Source organism: Umbelopsis ramanniana (assembly GCF_025399195.1).
Source record: "Umbelopsis ramanniana AG unplaced genomic scaffold K450scaffold_23, whole genome shotgun sequence".
In the NCBI taxonomy this organism is placed as follows: Eukaryota; Fungi; Mucoromycota; class Umbelopsidomycetes; order Umbelopsidales; family Umbelopsidaceae; genus Umbelopsis; species Umbelopsis ramanniana.
Window position 1 is genome coordinate 33,525 of NW_026252109.1, and position 24,088 is coordinate 57,612.

At 44.3% G+C, this 24,088-nt stretch overlaps 9 protein-coding genes across 9 annotated transcripts; 4 read left to right on the forward strand and 5 right to left on the reverse strand.

Annotated features, from left to right (window-relative positions):
• K450DRAFT_238306 (uncharacterized protein) lies at positions 1-3,543 on the reverse strand. Its single transcript, XM_051588572.1, has 8 exons — positions 3,172-3,543; positions 2,976-3,104; positions 2,412-2,860; positions 2,183-2,334; positions 1,868-2,113; positions 516-1,777; positions 342-428; positions 1-254 (listed from the first exon to the last, which is right to left on the reverse strand). The coding sequence occupies exons 1-8, from the start codon at positions 3,248-3,250 to the stop codon at positions 13-15; spliced, it is 2,646 nt and encodes an 881-aa protein (XP_051445132.1). The 5' UTR covers positions 3,251-3,543; the 3' UTR covers positions 1-12.
• On the forward strand, positions 3,134-7,155 carry K450DRAFT_238309 (uncharacterized protein). Its single transcript, XM_051588573.1, has 8 exons — positions 3,134-3,541; positions 3,613-3,733; positions 3,794-4,263; positions 4,332-4,655; positions 4,736-6,130; positions 6,198-6,528; positions 6,624-6,952; positions 7,040-7,155. Exons 1-8 carry the CDS (start codon positions 3,428-3,430, stop codon positions 7,109-7,111), a joined length of 3,156 nt encoding a protein of 1,051 aa, XP_051445133.1. The 5' UTR covers positions 3,134-3,427; the 3' UTR covers positions 7,112-7,155.
• Positions 7,156-7,430: 275 nt separating this feature from the next.
• K450DRAFT_280124 (uncharacterized protein) lies at positions 7,431-9,396 on the forward strand. The gene is made up of 2 exons (XM_051593353.1): positions 7,431-7,965; positions 8,056-9,396. The coding sequence occupies exons 1-2, from the start codon at positions 7,594-7,596 to the stop codon at positions 9,112-9,114; spliced, it is 1,431 nt and encodes a 476-aa protein (XP_051445134.1). The 5' UTR covers positions 7,431-7,593; the 3' UTR covers positions 9,115-9,396.
• Positions 9,397-9,594: 198 nt separating this feature from the next.
• K450DRAFT_238315 (uncharacterized protein) lies at positions 9,595-10,133 on the reverse strand. The gene has a single exon (XM_051588574.1). It carries the CDS (start codon positions 10,086-10,088, stop codon positions 9,792-9,794), a length of 297 nt encoding a protein of 98 aa, XP_051445135.1. The 5' UTR covers positions 10,089-10,133; the 3' UTR covers positions 9,595-9,791.
• A 2,097-nt stretch (positions 10,134-12,230) lies between these two features.
• K450DRAFT_280125 (uncharacterized protein) lies at positions 12,231-12,708 on the forward strand (the record flags this gene model as incomplete). The annotated part of the gene is made up of 2 exons (XM_051593354.1): positions 12,231-12,294; positions 12,364-12,708. Coding segments are annotated over 2 exons (361 nt in total), but the record flags the coding sequence as incomplete, so codon positions are not given.
• A 102-nt stretch (positions 12,709-12,810) lies between these two features.
• On the reverse strand, positions 12,811-14,297 carry K450DRAFT_238318 (uncharacterized protein). Its single transcript, XM_051588575.1, has 5 exons — positions 13,712-14,297; positions 13,522-13,638; positions 13,313-13,456; positions 13,140-13,245; positions 12,811-13,065 (listed from the first exon to the last, which is right to left on the reverse strand). The coding sequence occupies exons 1-5, from the start codon at positions 14,136-14,138 to the stop codon at positions 12,975-12,977; spliced, it is 885 nt and encodes a 294-aa protein (XP_051445137.1). The 5' UTR covers positions 14,139-14,297; the 3' UTR covers positions 12,811-12,974.
• Position 14,298: 1 nt separating this feature from the next.
• Positions 14,299-18,037, reverse strand: K450DRAFT_238326 (uncharacterized protein). Its single transcript, XM_051588576.1, has 13 exons — positions 17,836-18,037; positions 17,499-17,711; positions 17,340-17,369; positions 17,190-17,267; positions 17,044-17,102; positions 16,829-16,966; positions 16,500-16,758; positions 16,271-16,436; positions 16,020-16,200; positions 15,761-15,927; positions 14,996-15,670; positions 14,697-14,929; positions 14,299-14,625 (listed from the first exon to the last, which is right to left on the reverse strand). The coding sequence occupies exons 2-13, from the start codon at positions 17,686-17,688 to the stop codon at positions 14,519-14,521; spliced, it is 2,283 nt and encodes a 760-aa protein (XP_051445138.1). The 5' UTR covers positions 17,689-17,711; positions 17,836-18,037; the 3' UTR covers positions 14,299-14,518.
• A 208-nt stretch (positions 18,038-18,245) lies between these two features.
• K450DRAFT_271245 (uncharacterized protein) lies at positions 18,246-21,356 on the forward strand (the record flags this gene model as incomplete). Its single annotated transcript, XM_051592998.1, has 2 exons — positions 18,246-20,814; positions 20,881-21,356. The coding sequence occupies 2 exons, from the start codon at positions 18,246-18,248 to the stop codon at positions 21,354-21,356; spliced, it is 3,045 nt and encodes a 1,014-aa protein (XP_051445139.1).
• A 296-nt stretch (positions 21,357-21,652) lies between these two features.
• Positions 21,653-23,876, reverse strand: K450DRAFT_238334 (uncharacterized protein). The gene is made up of 8 exons (XM_051588577.1): positions 23,379-23,876; positions 23,214-23,319; positions 23,063-23,151; positions 22,863-22,996; positions 22,562-22,783; positions 22,320-22,492; positions 22,200-22,252; positions 21,653-22,125 (listed from the first exon to the last, which is right to left on the reverse strand). Exons 1-8 carry the CDS (start codon positions 23,533-23,535, stop codon positions 21,695-21,697), a joined length of 1,365 nt encoding a protein of 454 aa, XP_051445140.1. The 5' UTR covers positions 23,536-23,876; the 3' UTR covers positions 21,653-21,694.
• Positions 23,877-24,088: the final 212 nt, after the last annotated feature.

Consider the following 24,088-nt stretch of genomic DNA (forward strand, 5'->3'; position numbering starts at 1 on the left):
CGGGGTAACCACTTACCGTCGTCGAGCGACATTCAAACAGTGCTTAGCATCCATTTGCAAGTCCATAATATTGGGGTAGTTGGCTCCGGGTGAGTAAGAAATGCGTAGAGAATACTCTTTTTCAGGCTGGATGGGACTACTTCGAGCTGGGCTACTGGTAAGAGGGCTGCCAGCGACAGGGCTGGTACTATGGCTACTGCGTCGATCAGGATTAATGTTTCGTTCGTAGAGTTCAAATGTAATTTGTGTAAGATCTGTTAACGAATAAAAACGTGAGTCATATTGCATAAAGTGGGTTGGTTCACATAGCAGATAATCTATAGTCATGGCAATCTACTTACAATCAAGCTCAGGAATATCATTTCGCTGAAGCAGGGTTGGTAGTTGTGACTGGAATACAACATTGAGTAGTGTATGCACATGGGATTCTGTTGGTTTTAAATGATAAGTTGAAACTGTCTGTATCGAATTTTGCCAGCAAGTTCTGCAAAGCACTGAAAAACACTATCACTCACCTTTTGTGAAATAGAACCGAGTCCGTGGTCCTTCGGCTGTTCTAATATCTTCAAGATCACTCAGGATCTTCCTGAGCAATGGCAAACTGGTAAGGAGACCGATTTCTAATTTTTCTTCAGCAGTAACACCATATTCTTGAGGGGCAATCAGATCGAATAAGGCACTGGCCATCTTGAAGAGCTCTTTCAGTTCTTCCAATGAGCCAGCTTCTCCTGCTTTGGCATTGGGGTCAACGAAGATGGTTTCCAGAAAGGTTCGGTTGTGCAGGGCATCGTATTTCAAAGAATCATACAGTTCTGACACCTTGGATGGGTCCCAGTGACCTTTTTCAACATCACAACATTCCTTGAACAGTTTTTCCCAGCGTTCTCTATAGAGGTTGGCAGTCTCATTACAGCACCATCGAGCCTGAATGTTGTCTACGTCCAGTTTTGTCCAATTCTTATGCATGGTGTCCCGCATTCTATGGAGTATGTCTATAACCCGATCAACAACAATTCTTGGTTCAGGTATGTCCTTTGGCCACATGTAATCTCTCCAGTTGGCCTGGTTGCCTTCCTCTTTCAAAAGTTCTCGAAGTTCAGCCTTGGCTTTGTCCATGGGCTCCTTGGCAGCATTGCTATCGTCCAACAAGGCTTTGCTGGTCACCACCATATTTTTTGGGATTTCTGCTGTGTTGAGGAAACTGGAGGCAAACACATCAGCGGTGGCTCGAACACGTCTTTCCGAGCTCGTGTAGATCTTCACGTTATCCAGCAGCTGCCGATTCATGACAATGATGTCTTTTCGCATATTGTCTCCTAAATCTCGAGATTGATGTAAAGCGGCGTGGGTGAATTCGCCACCCCATTTCACAATCAACTGTAGCTTTTGAACCTTTCCGTCTTCTTTGTTGATGCTCGGCTTCAACTGGACTTTTGTGCCGGGTAGGCTACTCTTGTTGTCTAAAATCTCTTTCAAGGGCAGTAGATTTTCCCGAGACTCACTGCCAATTTCTATGGCTTTAGCTGTAGCTTGAGCGACCAGTTTCAACTGATGCTCTTGGCGAAGAATGACTTCTTCGGTACTGCCACCTAGCAAATCCATAAACGGCTGACTTTTGAAAGTGAACTTCATTTTCTGCTTTGGGGTGCGATCAGCATGTCGGAACACCACGAGAAAACCTTTGAGTCTCCAGGTATTTTCAAACGAAGTCTCGATAGATGGTCTTAATTCCTGGACGGGCGATAGTCTCCATTTCTTGCGAATGACTTCGTGGAACCTACAACAAGCATTAGCACGTGTAGCCTACTGACCCCACACTATTATAATAAAAACAAATAAAAAAACATAAAACGCCAAAAAAACTTACATGTCGCTCAAAATTTTGGCGCAGTTGTCGTAATAGTTATCATTTCCCTTCACAAAAGACCAGCCATTGACATCAATGACATAGGATCGACCACCTACCCGCAGTAAATCGAAACCACAGATGGTTTGGCCAAAAGCTATGGTGATCTTACGAGCCATTTCTTTCTCGTCGGGAGACAACTCGGTAATATAACGAACTTCCTTTCCGTCGGTATTACGCCTCACTACACCATCGACCACTGGAGACCTAGTTTAGGGAAGACGGTGAATACTCCATTTGGGATGTGCTCATTAGGTTGCGTGCTGTGAAACTTACTTTCGCGTTTCAGCGTGCACAAAATTTGGACCAATGGTGTACACTTTGACATCCTCAGCGTTGTCGACGCTCATAAATTGCTCGTAAATATAGGATCCTTCGGTTCTTGGGTGAGAGAGTTCCTTGTCGTATTCGCTAGACTTGTTCCCGACCTAGGGACATCACGGGTTAAATCGGAAACCATTTTGCTCCCGTGTCCTTCCCAAAATTGATCACCAGCATGCATTACCTTCCTGAACAACCTGCGTCCACCGCCCCCGTGAGCTTTATCATAATATATATTGATATTATGATTTTCTCCGTCCACCGGCTTCTCAACATAAGGCTTTTTCATGGTTTTTCCGTCCACTTCAATGGTGTCGCTATCGATCATTTTAGCTTCATGCGTTGGAACAGGCTGGTTGACATTCATGCCATAAGATTTTGCCAAGGATGCGGCCAGGTCTTCGGGTAAGCGGGGTCCTCCGTCCCGGCTGACAGTCAGACGTTTTGGCGTAGGGACACCCACAGCATCCAATAATGACAGAACCAGACGTCTGTCCCAGAGAAGAATCTGCATTTCCAGAGAATTGATAAGGAAAGGGTTGTGTAGTTTAGTATAAGCAATGGCCTTTTCCAAAGGAAATCCGTTGGAGAAGAAGGATATGAGAAAGTCGCAGTATGGCCAGTCCTCAACGTCTAACAGTGGAAGAAAAGAAGTGGGTTAATATTTAATGGCACTTTAGTTTTTGTTCAACCCCCCACCCGATGGTCAGTGCACGGTCATCTGGGCCCACTGCATTTAGCAACCTACCTTCGTTCAAAATAACATTATCGCCAAATACAACCGTCTCGAAGTCTCCACGATCGAGCAATCGGTTCAAGATATTGCGCATAGGCTTGGATCGCGCTTTGGTGTCCAAAGCACATACTCCTACCACAACTACGTTGACGTTTAGTGAGCAGGTCATGGTAGGGTCATTGACCGTGAATCGACGTTGGTCACTTACATTTTGTGTGGATCTTGGGGGCATTAGGAGACTTTTGGGTGTTTATGTTGGGCACTGGAGTAATTTCGTTGGGAGCCATACTAGCATGCCTTTCATCTAGTGTCTCACAATGACTCAAACTTTTCTTTGGACCTTGTCAATCGAAAGAAACACAGTCCTGCGACAAGCAAAAATGAGTCACAAAAACTCCGTCTGGTAGTTAAAAATTGCTGTAACCAAACAACTCGTCAAATATTCATCCTGCTTTGCATCCAACATGGCCGACAACGCGCAAGAACCACAGGCAGACCAGCCAAAGACCAAAAATCAAATTAAGAATGAAGAGAAGAAGAAGGAGAAGTTGGCCAAGCTCGCTGCAAAGCAAGCCAAGGTAAAATAGTCAGCCAGGCACAACACTTGGATCGCTTCAAACTTGATTCGCTAACACCTTTTCATTCTTAGCTCGCCGCTATAGCCACTGAATCAACCGACAAGAAGAAGGCCAAGAAGCCAAAGGCTGAGAAGGAAGCTGCTCCTGTTGTTGAAGAATATGTCAATAAGACTCCCAAGGGCGAAAAGAAAGGTGAGTCAAGCATTCGCTTAGCGTGGCATTGATCGGCTATACTCATGCATATCGTTCTAGACATGTCTGAGGAAATGGCCGCCAACTACAACCCCAAGATCGTCGAGTCAGCTTGGTACGATTGGTGGTTGAAGGAGGAATTCTTCAAGCCTGAATTGACTGCTGAAGGAAAGCCCAAGCCAGAAGGCCTCTTCGTCATCCCCGCCCCTCCCCCCAATGTGACTGGATCTCTTCACATTGGACACGCCTTGACTGTCGCTATTCAAGATGCTTTGATCCGATGGAACCGTATGTTGGGCAAGACCGTTTTGTTCAACCCAGGTACTGATCACGCTGGTATTTCATGCCAGGCTGTTGTTGAAAAGAAGCTGTGGAAGGAAGAGAAGAAGACTCGCCATGATTTTGGACGTGAAGAGTTTGTTCAAAAGGTCTGGGAATGGAAGGAGAAGTACGGCAACCGCATTTATGAGCAGTTCTACCGTCTTGGTTCTTCCTATGATTGGGACAGAGCCGCCTTCACCATGGATCCTGTAAGCATGGTTTCGCTGATTTGACTGTTTGTGTGTAGTTTATTAATGCAGGATGATTGTGATTCTAGAAATTATCCAAGGCTGTCATCGAAACATTCGTCCGCCTTCACCGCGAAGGCACCATTTACCGTGCCAACCGTCTCATCAACTGGTGTGTCAAATTAAACACTGCCTTGTCCAACTTGGAAGTCGACAACAAGGAACTCACTGGCCGTACTTTGTTGAGCGTCCCAGGATATGACGCGGATGAAAAGTTTGAATTCGGTGTCTTGAACGAGTTTGCTTATGAGGTCGAAGGTACTGGTGAACGCATTGTTGTTGCTACCACTCGTATCGAAACCATGCTTGGTGATACTGCTATTGCTGTCCACCCTGAAGATGCCCGCTATAAGGTCAGTCATCCTATAACCAATGTAGAGGCTATTGTTATACCACAGTTTGTTTAACCTTCAATGCTTCTCAATCATGACAGGCTCTTCATGGTAAATTTGTTATCCATCCTTTCAACGGACGACGTATCCCCATTGTCTTAGATGATATTGCTGTCGATATGTCCTTCGGTACTGGTGCCGTCAAGATGACCCCAGCTCACGATTTCAACGATTATGAAGTTGGCAAGCGCCATAACCTCGAATTTATCAACATTTTGAACGACGATGGTACCTTCAACGAGAATGCTGGTCCTTTCAAGGGTATGAAGAGATTCCACGTCAGAGTCGCCATTGTTGAGGAACTCAAGAAGAAGGGTCTTTTCGTTGGCGTCAAGGAAAACCCAATGGTTGTCCCCGTTTGCAACAAGTCTGGTGATATCATCGAACCTCTCATGAAGCCCCAATGGTGGGTCGACTGCAAGGATATGGCCAATGAGGCCCTTAATGCTGTCACCGACAATAAGCTCAAGATCTTCCCCAAGACTTCTGAAGCTGATTGGTTCCGTTGGCTAGGTAACATTCAGGATTGGTGTATCTCTCGTCAATTATGGTGGGGTCATCGCATCCCTGCCTACTATATCCGCCTTGAAGATGCCACCGGTATCCAAGAGGGAGATCTTTGGGTTTCTGGACACAACGAAGCTGATGCTAAGGCTCAAGCTGAGGCTAAGTTCCCTGGCAAGTCATTTACCTTGGAACAAGATCCTGATGTTTTGGATACTTGGTTCTCATCTGGCTTGTGGCCATTCTCTATCTTTGGCTGGCCCGATAACACTGAAGACTTGAAGAACTTCTACCCTACCTCCTTGCTTGAAACTGGTTGGGATATTCTCTTCTTCTGGGTCGCTAGAATGGTCATGCTTGGTATCAAGCTGACTGGAGAGGTTCCCTTTGCTGAGATCTTTTGCCACGCTATGATTCGTGATGCTCACGGTCGCAAGATGTCAAAGTCTCTCGGTAACGTTATCGATCCCGTCGATGTCATTGAAGGTATCTCCCTTCAGGGACTTCACGATAAGCTTTACGAAGGTAACTTGGATCCTCGTGAGATCAAGACCGCTATGTCTGGTCAAAAGGCAGATTATCCTGCCGGTATCCCTGAATGCGGTACTGATGCCCTTCGCTTTGCCCTTTGCGCTTACACCTCGGGTGGTCGTGACATCAATTTGGATATCCTTCGTGTTGACGGTTACCGCAAGTTCTGTAACAAGCTTTGGAACGCTACTCGCTTTGCTATGATGAAGCTTGGCGACAACTTCACTCCTAGACCAGACACCAAGTTGACTGGTAACGAGTCCCTCGCTGACAAGTGGATTTTGCATAAACTCAACAAGGCTGCCATTGAAACGAACAAGGCTTTGGAGGATCGCAACTTCATGGCTGCCACCAACATTGTTTACAACTTTTGGATTTATGAACTTTGCGATGTTTTCATTGTAAGTTCATTGCTGATGACCTGGTTTTAAGTTCATCAGTGGAGCTGACATTTTTGTTTATTTGCAGGAAATTATCAAGCCCATCTGCGATGCTAACACTGAAGGCGATGAAAAGGCTGCTCTCGCTAAGCGCAGCTCACAAGATACTCTTTACACCTGCTTGGACCATGGTTTGAGACTCCTTCATCCTTTCATGCCCTTCGTTACTGAAGAACTTTGGCAACGACTCAACCGACGTCAAGGTGATGCTACTATTTCCATCACCAAGGCTAGATTCCCTGTTGAGGATCCTTCATACAACAATGACGAAGCTGATAAGGAATTCGATTTGGTCTTTTCTATAATTAAGGCTGCTCGAAGTCTTATGGTTGAATACACCATCACCAAGAACGCCAAGGGTAAGTCGAACTTGGATCACTAACGCCAGGCAGGCCCGGCGTTAGGGTTGATGCGCGTCAAGACATCACAGCTAACCCCCAACATTGTTTTGTAGTTTATGTCCAAGTCAACAACCCCAACGTTGCTAAGATTTTGAGTTACGAAACCCAATCCATCACCACTCTTGCCAAGGGTGTCAGTGAGGTTCAGGTCTTGCAAAGTGGCGACGAATTGCCCGTTGGTTGTGCTTTGTACACTATCACCGAAGAGATCAATGTTCACTTGTTGGTTAAGGGACAAGTTGATATTGAATCCGAAGTTCAAAAGCTTCAAAAGAAGATCGCCAACGTTGACAAATCCAAGCAAGGTCTCATCAAAAAGATGAACGTTTCCGATTATGAGAACAAAGTTCCAGCTGATGTTCGGGAAGCCAATGATACCAAGGTATGTTGTAGAAACATTTGCATTTGTCCGGTTCAAACTTGGATATGAGTTATTCATTTTTATTTTATTTTTAATTCCTCAACTTAGGTCAAGGCATTAGAAGCTGAACTAGATGCTTTGAACACCAGCATTGCTCACTTTCTTAAATTGAAAGAATAGAAAAATTTCAATCTTTCCTTCCCCCATCCCGCACTATCACCAACCAAAACGCACGCGCGATAAACGGCCAAGTACATGGTGTTTTCTATCACGTAAATAGCAGAGCTTTGAGTCTATCAAAATAAAAATCAAAAAGACTAGATATACAGAGGAGAGAGGCATGCTGGTAGGCAAACATTAGAACAAAGTATGTCCCTCCCATTTTGGGACACGGCATCATTCCTGATCGCGCGCGCCCAAATGTTAAGCGTGGACCGCATACATATTTATGGACAGTCAGTCTTGTGAAATGCCAACCAGCCAAGTCAACCATAAAAGATGTGAGTAACTTTCAAACCAGTACTTGATTTTCTTTCAATTGTAAACCTCCATTTTGTGCGTACTTCAGCATTCCCGTTGACATCGTGCCTCTCCCGCCCATTCGTATCTGCATAATTTTTTTTCTATATTGCAACGTTTTGTACTCCACACCCACAGTATAAATGGCTATTGATTTTACTCCTTTCGTTCAAGAAACATCTATCCACCCCCTATCTCCTAGCGCCTATGATACCTCCGCGATAGCAGGAAGTACAAACGGGACCTCGGAGAATATGTCCAGTAGTTGCCGCTCCAATTCAAGCATTTTGTTCAGTAGCAATAACTCAAGTTCAAGCAATCTACTAGCCGAAGAAATTTCCACCCTATGCATCCTTGACATTCCAGAGGATATGCGTGAAAGAGAGTTCAAATCCATCTTTTGCTTTTGCCCTGGATATGAAGCTGCCATGTTGTGGACTCGTTCAGGAAAGGATATGGAAGATGATTCATGGATGACCTTAATCCCTACCCCTAAGCAATCATCCAATACTCAGGTTAGTAACTGTGAAGAATCTGTGCATGGTAAATACTATAGTCACCATGTCGACTAATGACCCGTTCCACTGTTTTTCAATCGTCTACAGATCGGATTCGTGAAACTTTACACTAGATTGGATGCCTTGGAAGCCAAAGAGGTTCTTTCCGGCAAGCAGTGGGATCACTTGGGTCAAAAGTGTATCCTCAAAGTCGAAATGGCAAAGCGAAACTTACAAGTTAAACGCAACTTCAATGGTGAAAGCACCCTTATTTTGACTTCCAACCCACCGCCAGCTATTCCACGCAAATCAAGCTTTCAAGCCGCATTTGATGCTTTCCATTCCATTTCCCCAAGTATGACCGATGGGATTCATTTCAATGACGCTTCGTATGACCTATTCAGCAGTAGCCCATCAACTCCCACCTTGGCTACAGTAGAAAACAGCTCCTTCATAGCCAACCGCAGCGGTTCAGTCGATACCAGAAACGATGTAGGTGGACTTGTGTCGAGCCGGCTATCCAAAGGTTTAAATCTACGACTCTCTCGCAGCATGGCCGACGCCGACGATGAGTTAGCCCGCCAGCTCAGCAACCTCAAAACATCTCTACAGCCTAACAATGAACGAGGATTCAATAACGCCTTGTTTGGTTCCGATGATTTGACGCTATCCAGCCGATTTCTTAGCATGAACAACGTCGCATCGCCTCTTCCCTCGCCGGGTTTGGCTGCGACTTCATATCGCAGTTATAGCAGTGGAAATCTGACCGATCAAAATCCACCTTGTAATACGCTCTATGTTGGTAACTTGCCCCCCAACACCAAAGAGGATGAGCTTCGTCAAATCTTTTCTAGATGCATGGGATACAAGCGATTATGCTTTCGAAGCAAGGCCAATGGGCCACTGTGCTTTGTTGAGTTTGACGACGTTGTCCGAGCAACCCAGGCGATGTCGGAACTTAACGGTTATATACTTAGCAACTCATTGAAAGGAGGCATCCGATTGTCGTTCAGCAAAAACCCACTGTTTACCAAGCCTGTCTCCAACAGTCCAACTGCACTGTTGCCAGGCTTTTCGGCCATTGGATGCAATGGCTTGTTTGGAAACTCAATCTTTGGTAGTAGCGACAAAAGAGACACTTACTTCCTTGACTCTCAACTTTCTTAAATGGTCCTTCTGGAGACATTCAACTATAAAATGTATTCGAACAAGGTCTTATACTGGGTACACGACAACATCATTTTCTCTCACATTTTATATGGCCTGTACTACGGGTATCATTGCTTGTTTTCTCTCCTATCGTAGCCGATGTGCCATACCGAGCTATTTCAGTCCAAGTTCCTTATTTTCTTCCGTACTTTACATTATGCTTCTTTGTCTCTTTTTTATATATCACATTCAATTCATTCAGCATGGTATTATATGTTCATAGATGGTCATTGCAATAATAAAAATTTAATGAAAATACACCGGTATGGCTGGCGCATTATGTTTTGCAACTGTTTATCATGAAATCGCTCGCTCACTCCCGGTATAGGTAAATGTCGCTCCCCCTTGCCTTTCGTTATTCTCGAGTGGGTTTGAATAATAGGTCTGCACCTACTCACGACATGCTTCAAAATCCAAGCTTCCTTCCCGTTTCTTTTCCTCGTATGAGATACTCTGGCATAGTTTATTTGATAAAATAACTACCAATATTACATTATGATATTATTAAAAGATCCATCTGTAGCAGGATTCCTAACTATATACTTCCAATGAAACATCACTTCATTGAGCTACGTCTTGCTTTGATGAGAGGCACCGCCGCGCAAACGGAATTATTTTCGGGTATGAAGTGGGTTTTATAAGCATCGAACAGACTTCAAGGTGCCAGATCCCACATAGGCGTATCCTTGGCAATCGATTCGATTCCATTGTTCTTCGCACCAGACATCGGTGAATCCGTAGCACTGGACGTCACACGTTTCCGCTCTAACAGACGCTATGGGTCCGTTGACTTGATGATCTAATCGTACACATCGATTTTTTACAGTTGCCACGTTGGTCCTTTGTCCTTGGAAACCATTTTGGTCCCATATATCCAAACCTAGGACAAACGACAAAGAAACGGTAAGGACCAGAGAGATAGCAAGCTTCATGATGGATGTAATAAAATAGGTTGTTTTTAGAAGAAAAAATAAAATAAAATGCTAGAGCTGATTTCTAGCCGCTCGCTTCTCTGTCATCTTAAATACCAGAGCCACGAGTTCCCTTAGCCCCTTCAGACAAAGTTGTGTCTGACGACATTTTTTTTTCTTCTCGTTGTACCTAATTGCTTCTAATTGGCTGACCCTCAAACATGGTGCCGAGAAGCTATGTAGCGGCCAAAAATTGACTTTATGACGAAATAGGAGGATATCTCTCTTCCTATGAAGTCAGAAACCATGATACTTGCACTAGTCTATTAAATAGTGCGGATATTGGATGCTATCCAACTTATCAGTGAATGAGCTCCCCTGTTACCTTGCATACGGAGATATCACGCATCCCCCGACAGGCATTTGTTATTCCAGTAGGGAGTCAAGAATTTTTCATGCCAATAGAGGTGACAACGCGATTGGGAGGTACGTGATGCAAGCAGTACTGCCCTTGCATTAAGTAAAGCTTGTTGTCGATAAATTTACCGTAATGTTTGCTTGACTGCATCAGATAGCGTGTATCGTCACCAGCGGATCGGTTTTCGATACGATTTGTTGGACTTTTTCAGCCAGCAACGTTTCGTGAATGTGTCAATTTTTTGTAGATCTTTCACTTTTCAGACAGCTTCATAATTTCCCAGGATATGGGGATGTGATAGGAGAGTCAACGTTTGTGAACACACAACGGTAGGCGGCCTGATACGGCCTTTCAAAATAAAATGTCTGCTGTTCTCTGATGATCGCTATCTGTAGTTTACGAATAGTACGGACAGTGAATCAGGGCTATCAAATCTCAGCTTAGTTCGGTGGAGATAGCAGCCTGCTTTGCTCCCTGTAAATGGGTCCACTCCCATGCCATCAATCATGGTCAATACAGTTTTGTTGAAAAAAAAAAAACAAATTAAAGCGTGGAGAGACAACAAAAATGAGAGTTAATGCGATCGAAGCCTTCAATCATCTATCTACATGCAACCCAACAGTAGAATTGACTGGGATCTATATCTCTGGATTGACTGTTGCTACTTTAATAGTTTTGGTGAGTTTATAGCTACTTTTCATTATCAGGAACGTATACCAAAGGAGTTGAGAGCATCCACGTTTTGACTTTAGTTTTAATTGAATCAAGAGTAGCACAAAGGAACCATCACTAGAGGGCTACATTTTTTGGCATCTTCTTTAGGTCCTGTGCGGTATTATAGCACTCTCTCTGCCGGTATCAAATGTTTTTGAAAAGGAAAACGTGATCATGTTCATATAATGCGTTCAGCAGGTTTTAGCCCGTTAATTGCGCCCAGTTTTTTGAGATTCTCGCAGTATGCGGAAACATAAAAGGTCCACATCGCTTTAAATGTTAAACTCTGATATTCACGTAATTAGTTCACTCGTTTAGGATAGAACTAGATCAAATGGTCTATGTAGGCAGTCGATTTTACGCATCGCCATGCGAAGAATTTGGGCTGTTACTAGTTTGAAACTCTCGATTATTACTTTGATTTATTTTAGGATCGATGGTCGCTGTACTATTGCCTCCATTAACTCTGGTTATTTAAGTATATAACTGGTAGGACACATTTATAAGAATATTTACATAACTCTTCCTCATCAACAATACGCTGACTCAAAAGAATTCTCAAATCATCCACCCGTAAATGGTTGCGGGGTATGATTAGAAGAATAGTTTACAAGTTTAAAGAATCTCCACGTGGCAATTGCCGCAGGGAGTTTCGTTCAAGGGCCATTGTCAGATAGACAAGGATGAAGAGAACTGCTTTATTTTATTTCGCCTGGGATATAATCTGTGGCGCATTCGATCGAGAATGACTGTGATCTGTCATCACTTTCCCTGAACACATTACGGAACGCATTACGAAAGTATGAAGTGCACGACAAAAGGCAAACCAGTTACGCTTGGAAGCACTCAAAAATGAATGGCATCTCTCATAAATACGTAATATATGATCAGCAACTACGAAGCATAGTGAAACATGTAGTCATGGCATTGTTACATAACAATTAACCAACAAAATAGTATGGCGCACAGTATCAAGAAGATATATAAGTCTCAGTTATCCAATCTCACCCAACTTCATCTTATTAAGCCACTATGTCACCAGGAGATTCCAACTACGAAAGCAAAGACCCAAGAAATGTAGTCCGCGGCTACAAAGTAAGAATAGATATCGTCGTGCCACTCACTTTCATTTTCGACCATGGCATTAACTTGACTTGGAATTAGGCAACACTAAATAATCCTAGGGTATCCGACGAAGCCAAACAACATGCTGAGCAACAAATAGATGAAATTGGATCGCAGGGGCAAACGACACTAGGAAAATCGAGCGAGCTACAGCAAGATGAGGCCAGAACTGCAAGAGAAACAGACGCCAAGAGGCAAATAAATGCCACGCCCGAAGGGATCGACGAAAACTTGGATGAACAGGAGGAGCCGCTGTTTGTCAAAGGAGAAGAACAAGAAGTTGCCGAAGAAGACGAAGCGGATGAAGCATATGACGAAGATGCGGCCAGAGTATAAGAATTTTTCTCGGCGACTGAATAAAAACGATGCTTGCGTTGTTTTGTCAAAATCTGCCCCCAAATGTGTTTTACCCTTGCCTCAGTACGATGGCATTAAAGACAGCTAATTATCCACTACTCCACATGAAAATCTCCACGTCCCTCCCTTACCATGATGTATTATATATTTTATTCTAGACTGTATGCGATATGTAATGATGATACAAGAGAGCATTGGTTTGAAAAAAAAGAGGGGATGATAGCACATTGGTGCCTTTTTGCTCTAATGGCCTCATGCCAAATGGTGGAGTGTATATGGATTGATTTGACAAATCATCGTCCAAACCGCTGCTCTACTTTGGAATAATTATACATAGCCCTTATAAACAGTGGATATGATATGGATTTGTGGGATGGTATATTACTGTCATTCAAAAAGCAACGGCATGTAAGTTTGAATTCCGTATATCTGATCCACAACCCCAGTCTATAACCTACATGAACTCCGTTAGCCGCATGTGCCATGGAAAGAATCCACTGAGCTCTATGTAGTTGTGTGCAGTGCCATAGCAAATCATGGCGATTTCCGGCTCGGATATCCTCTCTGAAATAACCACATTTGCTCAGTATCGTCAATACCTGTGAACATGTTACGCTTGATAAACTCATACCTGACATCCACTTGTCTACTAGTTGGACATTGATGTTGTCGCTGGTAAACCGGTCTTCTTCCGTTACTGCCACGGCCATTTGCTTAGTGACTTGTGCCACATAGTTTTTTCCATCCTCCAATGCAAAAATTGACAATTTGAAACCTTTTGGGTCGTTCGGTTAAACGACATGTGTTGGTGAGGGTCAAGCGTAACAAAATGGAACGTACCTTTTGACGGGGTGGATTGTACACTACTGCCGTTCGATCCAGTGCTGCACATATGGTACTCTTCAAAAGCTTTTGCACGCTGCTTCTGGATGTGAGACTCTCGTCGCTTAAGGTAACCTAAACGAGAATAGATCAGCTCACTGCTTTGAAATTTACATTCTATCAACTCACTATTTCCGTCGGTTCGTACCTGATTGTTCAAATACAGACACTTCTTTTATACCTAGCTCCGAAGACCACACACACGTATTGCAAATATCATGGATAATGGCATCCCACTGTGCGGGTGATCGGTTGGTCCAAGCTTGTTCTTGCGACACAATGACAGCAAGGTGATGGGGAATCTTTGTGAGGCGGGCCCTGTCGGTCTCAATGGCTTTTGGAATGTCACGAGATATAACATGTTGCAAGATGAAGATCCAGCTTCGACTTGACCATGCTTTTATCAGGGTCCACAAGGCGAATGCCCAGTGCAAAAGCGTCAAGGCTATACGACCGGCCATCCAATGCTGTGGTTGCCGTTCAAAGCGATGCAGATCAGGGGCTGGACCAGGGCGAACATGAAACTGTGGTGGATCTAGCACCTGCTTCGATCGCTTGGTGACATGGGTCGACATGGGTGACAACTGGAGACAAGCTGAGATGCTGGCGGCGGGTTGGCTGCCAAGAAGGGTCTTTTTTTAAATGATATTCACATGTAAAATTAAATTGACGGCGGCAAAGGGGGTGAACCAATGAAACCGACGGCTGGACATTGAGACGTGGCACCACTCACAAACGACATTGTTTGTTTAATGTCGTCCAAGCGCAAGAGGGTTCCTATGAAAAGGGGTTCTTTTGGGAGCAGTGATGGTGCTTTGCTTTGCTTTGCTTGCTTAGACTTTTGCCGCCATCCACTTTTTTAAAAAATTTATTGTAGCAAGGATCCCAAACGTGTCACATTAATATACTGTATTCCAGCTTAATTACGATAATGTAGATTCAGTAGTTGAAAGGACTAAACGATGCGCATAGTATCGATAAGCGATTCATCAGGTTGCTTCATGTGTTTGGGAAAGTATGAAAGTAGGTGCTCATACAATCGATTGCGAGCATTAGCGAAGTCTATTTACATAGGAAAAAAGTCAGTACATGGTTCTATCAGGTTCAACAAACATGAGATCAAATTCTCTGACCTGTCTTGGACTTTCCATTGGCCATGCCCATGACCAAGTTTGTGCTTAATTGCCTGAATTCGGTACTTTCTTTGGGGTTCTTATGGTCAACGACTTGCGACAATTCGTTTTGCAAATATTGAAGGGCAGGCAATCCACTGTTTCCACCATCTGAATCTGCTTCACATAACTCCATGAAATGCTGAGCACGGATCTGGAACAAACATTTTCTTAGGATGTCTTGAGAGTTGGGTCTGCGCAAAGGTTGAGGTTACTTATTTTGACGAATGTGCACATGCAGACTGGACTTCGTGGTTTACCTGTGTAACCGCAGCTCCCAAAAATCATCTAACCGCTTGGTGATGTCTTTTTTGTCGCCGGGATTTCCGCCAAATAGATATTGCACTTTGTTAATATGGTCGTATACAAGCTGATGCGCGTACCTGGGGCAGGGCTCGGTTTCATTGACAATGCGTTGATTATCATCATTGATGGCTTCGTTCTGGTACACTTTCTTCCACACATTCGTGCGAATATCATACACCCAGAACGAATTCTTCACCGTGTCATGACCTTTCACTTTCATGTAACCAGACAAAATATAAATTTCCTGCTTTTCTGCATCCATAGTTGCCCGCTGAGTAAAGCCAGCATCAGGTCCAGCCTGTCGGGAGTAATCCCGAGATATTTCAATCACCTCATCTCGGTCGAGAGAATATGCGTAAAAATCCGAGAGATAGTCCTTAAGGCGTTGCCCAGCAAATATGTACAATAGTCGAGATACAGGGTCATACAGCATGGAATGTCCTACTCTCGACTTTAGGGTAGCTGGTTGGTCGTGCCGCATGCCATGTTGTGTCAGCAGAGGAGACGGTATAGATGGAGAAGAAGCTGCCGGCGATAAAGTGGACGCGCCAGGTGAAGTGGTAGCGGCCTCGGTTCCATTGTTGTTTTCATGTGGAGGGGTTGGAGGAGAGTGCGATGATACGTCCGATCTTAGTTAAAGGGGCAGCAGGGAAGACAGCAACATTAGCCTTGCTCGCCAAATTAGAGAAAACTTCTACCTAACCAAAATGATGACTCACCTCAGTAGTTTCCAAGAGTTCATGTTGGCATTATACCGATATAACCCACTGTAATTGTGCTGATTCGTATCAGGATGAACTGTTCTACCACCAAAAACGTACAACATTTGTTTTTCTGTATCCATGCACATTTGATGGTCGTAAATCAGATCAGGCCCTCCATCATTCTTGAAGCCAAAATTAAAAAAAATTAAAACATCAAATTAGCCATGAGTTCCTTACACTGTATTGGTCTCAGTTTCAATCAGTAACCACTTACCGAAGTATTGTCACTGATCTTGACCCACTGGTTGATATGCGTCAAATATTGATAGAAATCCGGATTTAAGTTGGCTTCCAGTCTTGCTTGTGATTCAACATACCGTCCTAATACAAAGATTGAGCGAGTCGATGGATCAAAGCAGATTTTGTGGCAAGATCTAGGTCCAGGTCCGCCTTCACTGGAGAGTAACGATGGTTTAAAGGCCATGATTCAGGTGAATAAATGTCATGCGGAAAAGGCAAACTCACTTTGCAGTGTTGGAGCTGATCATCGTCCATTGTCTCTGCCGTATGTTATAACACCAAAAGTCCGACAAATCCATTTTCCCATTCCATCCTCCTAGCAGATAAATCAATCCACCCTCAACGTCTATACACATCTGATGGCCACCTCGAACAGATGGAGAGGATTGATCTAGCGTACGCGACAGATCAGAACACATCATATATTAAGACATAGTGTTGTTACGAGGCTTACCGGTGTCGATACAATGCCATAGAGGGGTATAATCACATTCTTTCAAATAGGATTCAAAAAGGCCAGCCTTCGATGCTTGCGCGATAATGCGTTCGGCTTCGGGATAATTGGCTTCAAGCACTAACGCTCGATGCAAGTCTGTTAATAGGGGGTCCTCCAGTTGGACATTGGTTTGTCTACTCAGCGCATTAAACACTTCGGTCATATTGCGCTCTCTAAAGTGCTTGAGACACAAGCGGATGGTTTGCATTTCCTGACACTAGTAAAAAAATTGTGTAACGCTCAGTACCGACGGAAGTGATCCGATGAAAAGGTGGGGGTGGACGTACCTGCTCATATTCAATCTGAGCGCGATTGACAATATCAGGGTTCATGATACCTTTTAATTCTATGAACCATATGCTAAAGTTGAAGTTCGCTCCCCATGCCATGAGTGGCACAATTTTGATATATTGGATTGGGAATATCTAGTGAAGTTTGAAAGAAAAGGTTTACATTGGTACGAAGCCGGTGTGTATACCACGTTCTGACGATCAGTAATTACCACATTATTTGCTGTGTGCTTTAATGCAAACGTCTCTGGTTCATTATCGTTACGAAGACCTGAGAGGAAATGGCATTAATTAAAGGGGACAGGGAAAAAAAAAAGCGCGCGCTCCCTGCATTATTTTTTTTTCTATATGACATTACCGCTGTGCACCAGTTCGGTCAGCTTATTTGGCGTAGCTCCTCCCAAGACTTTGAACTCTTTTAAGTTACATACATGGACTTTTTGAGATAACGATAGTTAGAAAATCACGATTGTAATGGCGGCTTTTCGATGCAGCCTTTTCTTTTTACCTTTATGGAATTTTCCAAAAGTGACTGAATCTGCAGCGTTGAACAATATCAAGGAATGCGAGTCAAGAGGTTTATCGGAGAAATAAACGACGTGCCATCTGAATTGAAAGATTTGTAGCACGGCGGCTCAACAATAGCCAAAAAAAAAAAAAAGGATACGGACAATAGCAGGGCGATCAAGCTTGAGAGTGATATACTGCATCTGATTATTCGTGCCACTAGACCACCTTGAACTCTGGTCCATTGGGCTATTTTCCATGATATTGCGTGGGTGATATGAGGCAGAATGAGAGGAGAAGTCCCATATGGAGTATGGTAGGGTTTGTAACAGCGCTTGATTAACCGACATGGCGTGATGATTTTTCAGTGGATCTTTTGACCAGGCCATTAATGGAGAGTGATGGTAAGACAAAAGGATGGGTGCAGTGCTTGAGCAAAAATGTAGGTTGGGAGAGCTAAAGATTATCAAGTAGCTTAAATGGGGAGGTTACGTTACGTTAGATTGGACGCAGGGAAGAAAATGGGCGGCAGGCAGAAAGAGAGAGAGATTAGGTTGCAGACAGGCGATCGATGCGAAAGATTTATTTTATGATGATTTTTTTTATGATTTTTTTAAGCATGGGGAATTTGGGGATGCAATGCTGAGATGGATTGCCATGCTGGCGTCGCTCTGCGTGTTGCAGGCTCTCTCTCATAACAATAAAGCTTTTTGCAGTTGTGGACTTGCTTCATACGGACCTTTGTTATTGTTGTCAGCCGGGTGTTGAGTCCCGCCTGCCCGCTTTCACTTTTACTTCCTTTCGTTATTTTTTTTCCTTCCTCGTGGCGCCTTTACATTTCCATAAAACCCTCAATAAAATTCGGTACCATCCCACCCCGGTTGCGCATCATTGAGTTTTATCTCTAATGATGCCTACGGATCCTCAACAACAGCAGCCCTTGGACCCACAGACGGGTGATACACGACGAAAACGTGCCAAAATCGTCAGTGCCTGTAGTGAATGCAGACGGAAAAAGACCAAATGCAATGGAGAAATCCCTTGTAAAAACTGTGCAAAATCCGGCGTTAGGTGTGAATATCCAACATTGAATAATGAAGATAGGCGCAATGCCCCTACCAAGGCAGCAGTGGAGGCGATAGAGGATAGACTCAAAACAATTGAAGGAATGCTTCGTACCATCCTAGAAAGTGGCTCAGACCCAGCTTCTGCGTTAGATAAAGATTCTATGATGCAGTTTCTCATCAAAGACCGTTCTACTTCAAAACCCGTTGACCGTCCGGCGTCCTCTTCATCATCTTCCTCCCCATGGTCGGTCACTTCAAGACGTGAAACAAAAGCTTTTACACAGGAACCCCGCCAGAGGCATCATTCTATGACCACCGCTATGTCTGCCTCATCTAATTACGCTCCGCCTCCCTTGGCGGCCAGCATGTCATCTAGTACGTCAGCGCGAGATTATTATTCCTCATCGTCATATCAAACGTTTGCCTCTGCCTCTGCTGCCATGCGACGCGCCTCAGTGGATTATAAGCCTACCATGGATCATCCGCCAGCTCGATCACCACCCATGCCTACTGCGGCCACCGCGACCGAAGATATCATGGAAGGTTTAGAATCCGTTCAACCTCGTAAACGCGAAGTTCGGCTCCCCTCCATTGCGGATCTAGCTGGCCAACAATCGTTTTCGTTATCATCATCTGCTGCCGAAGAAGCTCTTTCATCACAACAGCTTCCTCCTCTCAGCGTCCAGGAATATCTATTTGGTATTTATTTTGATCACGTTTATATGTTCAGTCCCGTCGTTGACCGACGGGACTTGGAAATGAAATTGAAAGTCATACGACAGCAAAGCAGTGCCGACAATTCTCAGCCGCCTTCAACATTGTCTTCCTCCGCGGCGTCGTCGGTGTTATTGTTGGCGTACTCCATGATGGCCGTTGCTTCTGAGATCATTCCCTCTCACATCACTCTTCCACTATTTTCTCATAATGAGTACGTTCGTCACAGTGCAGAAGTGTGCAGCAAACATTTTTTCGACCGTGCCATGGCTCTTGCCGATACCCTTCCTACCAATCAGCTATCGACCATCTCAGCTTTGTGTATTCTCTCGCGTTACATTGGCAAAAATGACCAAAAGCAAGTGGATTTAACCATGTCTCTACTGTCACGAGCTAATCGAGCTGCCATCTCCTTTGGTCTTCACATGGGAGAAATGGTGGACCAAAACTGGGAAGACCCAAGAGAAACCTTGTTGCGGAAAAAACTGTTTTGGTCCATCTTCTGTCATGAACGCCTCTTGGGTGGCTTACATGCACGTCCCTTTGAAATCGAAGAAGATGAAATTTATGTGGATATGCCTGACCGTAACAGCGAAGCACCGGTCGCGTACTATTTAGAAAAAGAAGAGACGAAGAAGCGTGAAAGCAAGCGAGTTCTTCCCTACATGAACCAACCCTACCTAGACGACATGCTGAAAACCACCATAGAAAAAATATACGAGGACATGGAAACCGAAGTAGGCACAGTGGATTTCTTTTTGACCTATATCAAATTGGTCAAGTTGATGGGTCGGGTGGTCAAGCATAACAATGCCCAAGGCTCCAGAGGCGATTTTTGGCCCGTCAATACGTTGCATCGAGCTCTCACCAATTGGATGACCGGGCTTCCCCGAAAATATCAATGGTCACTTACGGAAACCTATAGCACGGAATCCCGTGCACCGGTTCATGTGCAGTTACTCCATTTCCTATTTCATATGACCATGCTCATACTTCATCGACCACATGCCATTGGGCGGTCCCGCCAAGAAGTCTCATACCAGCATTATTTCGAAAGCTCCAAGTCGATTATTCTTCATGGTGATGCACTCAGCACAAATGATGCCAACGTTTGTTATAAGGATATCATTTTTCAGCAAGCCCTCGTTTGTGCTACGAGAGCACAGTTGGATCTTTTAGGTAGCATTGTACGACAGTCTAGTGTCACTCCGTCATCGTCTACTTCGGAAGTGGAGAATTTGGCTGTGAAGAGTGTGAGTCAGCTCAAGGCTATGGTGCTTGCATCCTCCACAGCATCGTCGTCCGAAGCTGCCAAATCCAGAGACGACATCAACATTCTATACTCGGCGGTGGTGACACTTGAAAACGACCTGTATGCACTAATCAAGAAATACAGACCTGACGACGAGCGGGTTGGTGTTCCCATGAGTCCAGAACACAAGCGGGATCATGATTTCATGGAATCGGTATCGGAGAGCAGCTCCCCGGCACAAACTCCGGAACACAAAATGGAACGGCCGATGTTAACTCCCCGTTCTCCGCGAATGAAGTTGGCACAAATCCAACAGCAGAAGCAACAACAGCGTCAATCAACAGGACCTTCATTGATGTCGCTGGTCAATGGTGGACGGGCCTTCGGATCGGATGATGGCAAATCGTTCGAATTTGTTCCGGCTGTTTTCAATGCTGCTAGTGGTAAGTGGGACAATGAGAAAGTGGCACAGAATATACATTGGGTTGACGTTTCTCCTACTGGTTTAGAAGACAGTGGATTTCATCAACATTCTGCCAATGGACGCATGTCTCCACAACCTGGTCTATTGTCGCCTTCTAATTCCTCCTCTTCAGCGAATCAACAGCCCTCCCATCAGCAACCAAGGAGCTTATTTCAAATGATTTTATCGTCTGATCGAACACCATCTCCTTCCAATCATCCATCCGCCGCATCCATCATGACCCCTTCGTATTCTACTCCCACTACTTCTGTTCATTACCCTTTTGACTCTAGTCCATCATCGCATGTCACCGACTTACTGCATCCACGACCACAGTACAGCGAACGTGGTTCACCAGATCATTATTCAGACACTCGCAGCAGTGCTCATCCAACGTCACCGTCTGGCTCAGAAGCAAGTCGTTCCACCGATGCCAACTTAGATCAACCCATGTCATTATATCACCTAGCTGCTGCTGCTGCTGCTGCCGCCGCTGACCGAGAAGGATCAAACGAATCATGAGAGTTGACCTACTCCTCCAGGACACACGGCTGTCCTCATTCATTCATAATCTGCCACTTTCTTCACACTCTACTTTGGTACATCTAAATGTATGTTCAGTTCTTTTTAGCTTTTTTTTTTTTTTCCTACTCTACTATTTTTCCTTCTTTCTTTTACTTTTGTTGCAAATTTGCTTTTCCATTACTTCCCCAGTCACGTACTAAAAATGATATGCCAAAAACAACCCAGAAAATACACCAACACCTTTGGCATCGCTTGCCGCTATGAAAACAACCCCCCATAAGCACATAAAAAGTCAATCACCCGCCCTAGCTTGTTTGTCTACTGCATTTATTCTTCTATTGGGCACCGTACACTTGGTCCATGACCTTCTTCAAGATATGTACAGCATTGTACACGTCGCTGTAGGTATTGTACAAGGGTGTAGGAGCGATCCGAATGCAAGTGGGCTTGCGTTCATCGCAAATGACGCCATGAGATTGTAAACCGTCAAACACGTCCATCATCTTTCCGTGTCCAAAGGTGAATGAAATTTGGCAACCACGGTGGTCAGGGTTCTTGGGGGTGATAATGCTGTAGTTTGCAGCGTGTGGGGCGAGAACCCGAGTGGCGAGCGCTTCAAGGTAGGCTGTCAGGTGGACAGACTTCTCGCGAAGATTGGCAAATCCTGCTTCATGGAACACTTGGAGCGATCCAAGCAGACAGATGGTAGTGATCACACTAGGGTTGGACAATTGATATCCGGACGCTCCTGGCGTTGGGTTGAACTCTGTTGGGGGTGAATAATAGAATTTAGGGAACGAGCTCTGAACAGATTATCATCTACAAGCAAGTTATCCTCACCTTCTTTCATTTCAAATCGATCTTCCTTCTTATTACCCCACCAACCTTGTAGTCTAAGAAACCAGTGGTCAGACAACAGAATAGAGAACACACATACATCATGGAAGCATTCAAAGTTACCTTGGTCGTTGATCATTTGCGTGTTTTTCATGCACAAAAAGACCTGCAATACCACCTGGGCTTGAATTGAGGTACTTGTACGAGCACCAGGCGGCAAAGTCCACATTCCAATCGTGAAGCTTAAGTGGCACGTTTCCAGCAGCATGAGCCAAATCCCATCCAACAACGCATCCCTACCCGAACATTGAAAAGATGAGTGACGAGTGGCAAAACGGCATGGTTTTTTAAAAACGAGTTCGTACCTGTTCATGGCCATAAGCAGTGATCTTTTCAATCTCGAAATACTGTCCAGTGTAGTATTGTACACCACTCAGCATGATAACGGCCGTGGTTGAACCGTGCATTGAAATAGTGTTTAGAATGTCTTCAGTTCTAAGCGTATCTTCGCCTTCACGGGGAGCAATGGTGATAAGACAGCTTTCTGGGTCGAGGTCATGCAATTTGATCTGCGCCGCAACAGCATACTACGTGGGAAAACCCGCCACAAAAACTTTCAGCTTCACGTTTGGAGCTAGATGATTTGCACATCGATCTATCACTTACATGATCAGAAGGAAAAGCTTTCTTTTCAATGATAATCTTGGTTCTCTCGACAGTTGGACGATAGAAAGCAGAAAGTAATGCATGAATATTTCCAGTGAGGGTGTTCATGGTAGTAACCTCAATTGGCAACGCACCTATCGGAAAGCAGTTATAGGATCATCAGAAATGCTTTGCAGAAATCTATGCAAAGGTGTACATACCAACTAGATCAGCCATCATCCCTTTAACAACTTCATCAACAGTGGCCCATGGTCGGTTGTAAGGGTGATCCCAATGTGCCTCCACACCCCTTGAGAAATTAAAGTTAGTACACCTAGAATAGCCTATGAAGGTACCAGCGTTTGTACTTGCTTTTTACCCCAAACGTCAAACTCTTGCATCACTAGGTTGCGAGTGCGCAAGGGCATGAGTCCCAAGGAATTGCCGCACATATATATGGACGACTCCTCTCCATCACCTAGAGGTATATGAGTATGTGTGTCAGGGTGTGGTGCACATGTTGTAGTAATAGATTACCTTGCAGATTAGTACCAGCGACATCTTTCTTCAATGGAATAGAGAATTCGTCTCTGAATCGACGCAGAGAGTCCCTTTCGTCCATGGTCTTGGAGAATGCCAGGGAGTCCATGTCCATGTTCAGGCTTGCGGCCAAATCTTGTATGATTTCGGTCATAGTATTGAGGTTTAAAAGGGTCACACCGATTTACTTTCTCACGTATGTATGCCAATTCGCCCTGAGTGACACTTTATACCAGGCTGCCTGCTCGCCCGCCGGAAGTCCGCCTATGAATTTTTTACAGTCGCCATTTCTCCTTTTTTCCAAGTACTTCGACATAAGAAACCACTATCCTTACTAACTAGTTCAATCTGACGACATTGAATAGGATCAAGTTGATCACCGGCGATCTGTATATGGGGGAGGCTATTTGTACTCTTCTTCCTCTCCTGCAGCTTCATTTCATTCTATTTAACTCATTTCATTTTATTTTTTTCATCATGTATTGAAGGAGTGGCTGTCGTATAAAGGATAGCTGAACATTCTTTGATTGAGATCTCAAGCACTTTGGTGTTTAGGATGCATAAATGAATCTGTCTTCTTCTGGCTTTTGCAGCTATGGCTCATAGTAATTGGTGTAAACGCTAAATATGTCTCACAGCCTGAAACGGATCGACATTATCAATCGCTCGTGCCTAAAACATACTAAGGGTTACATCAACAATGGTGA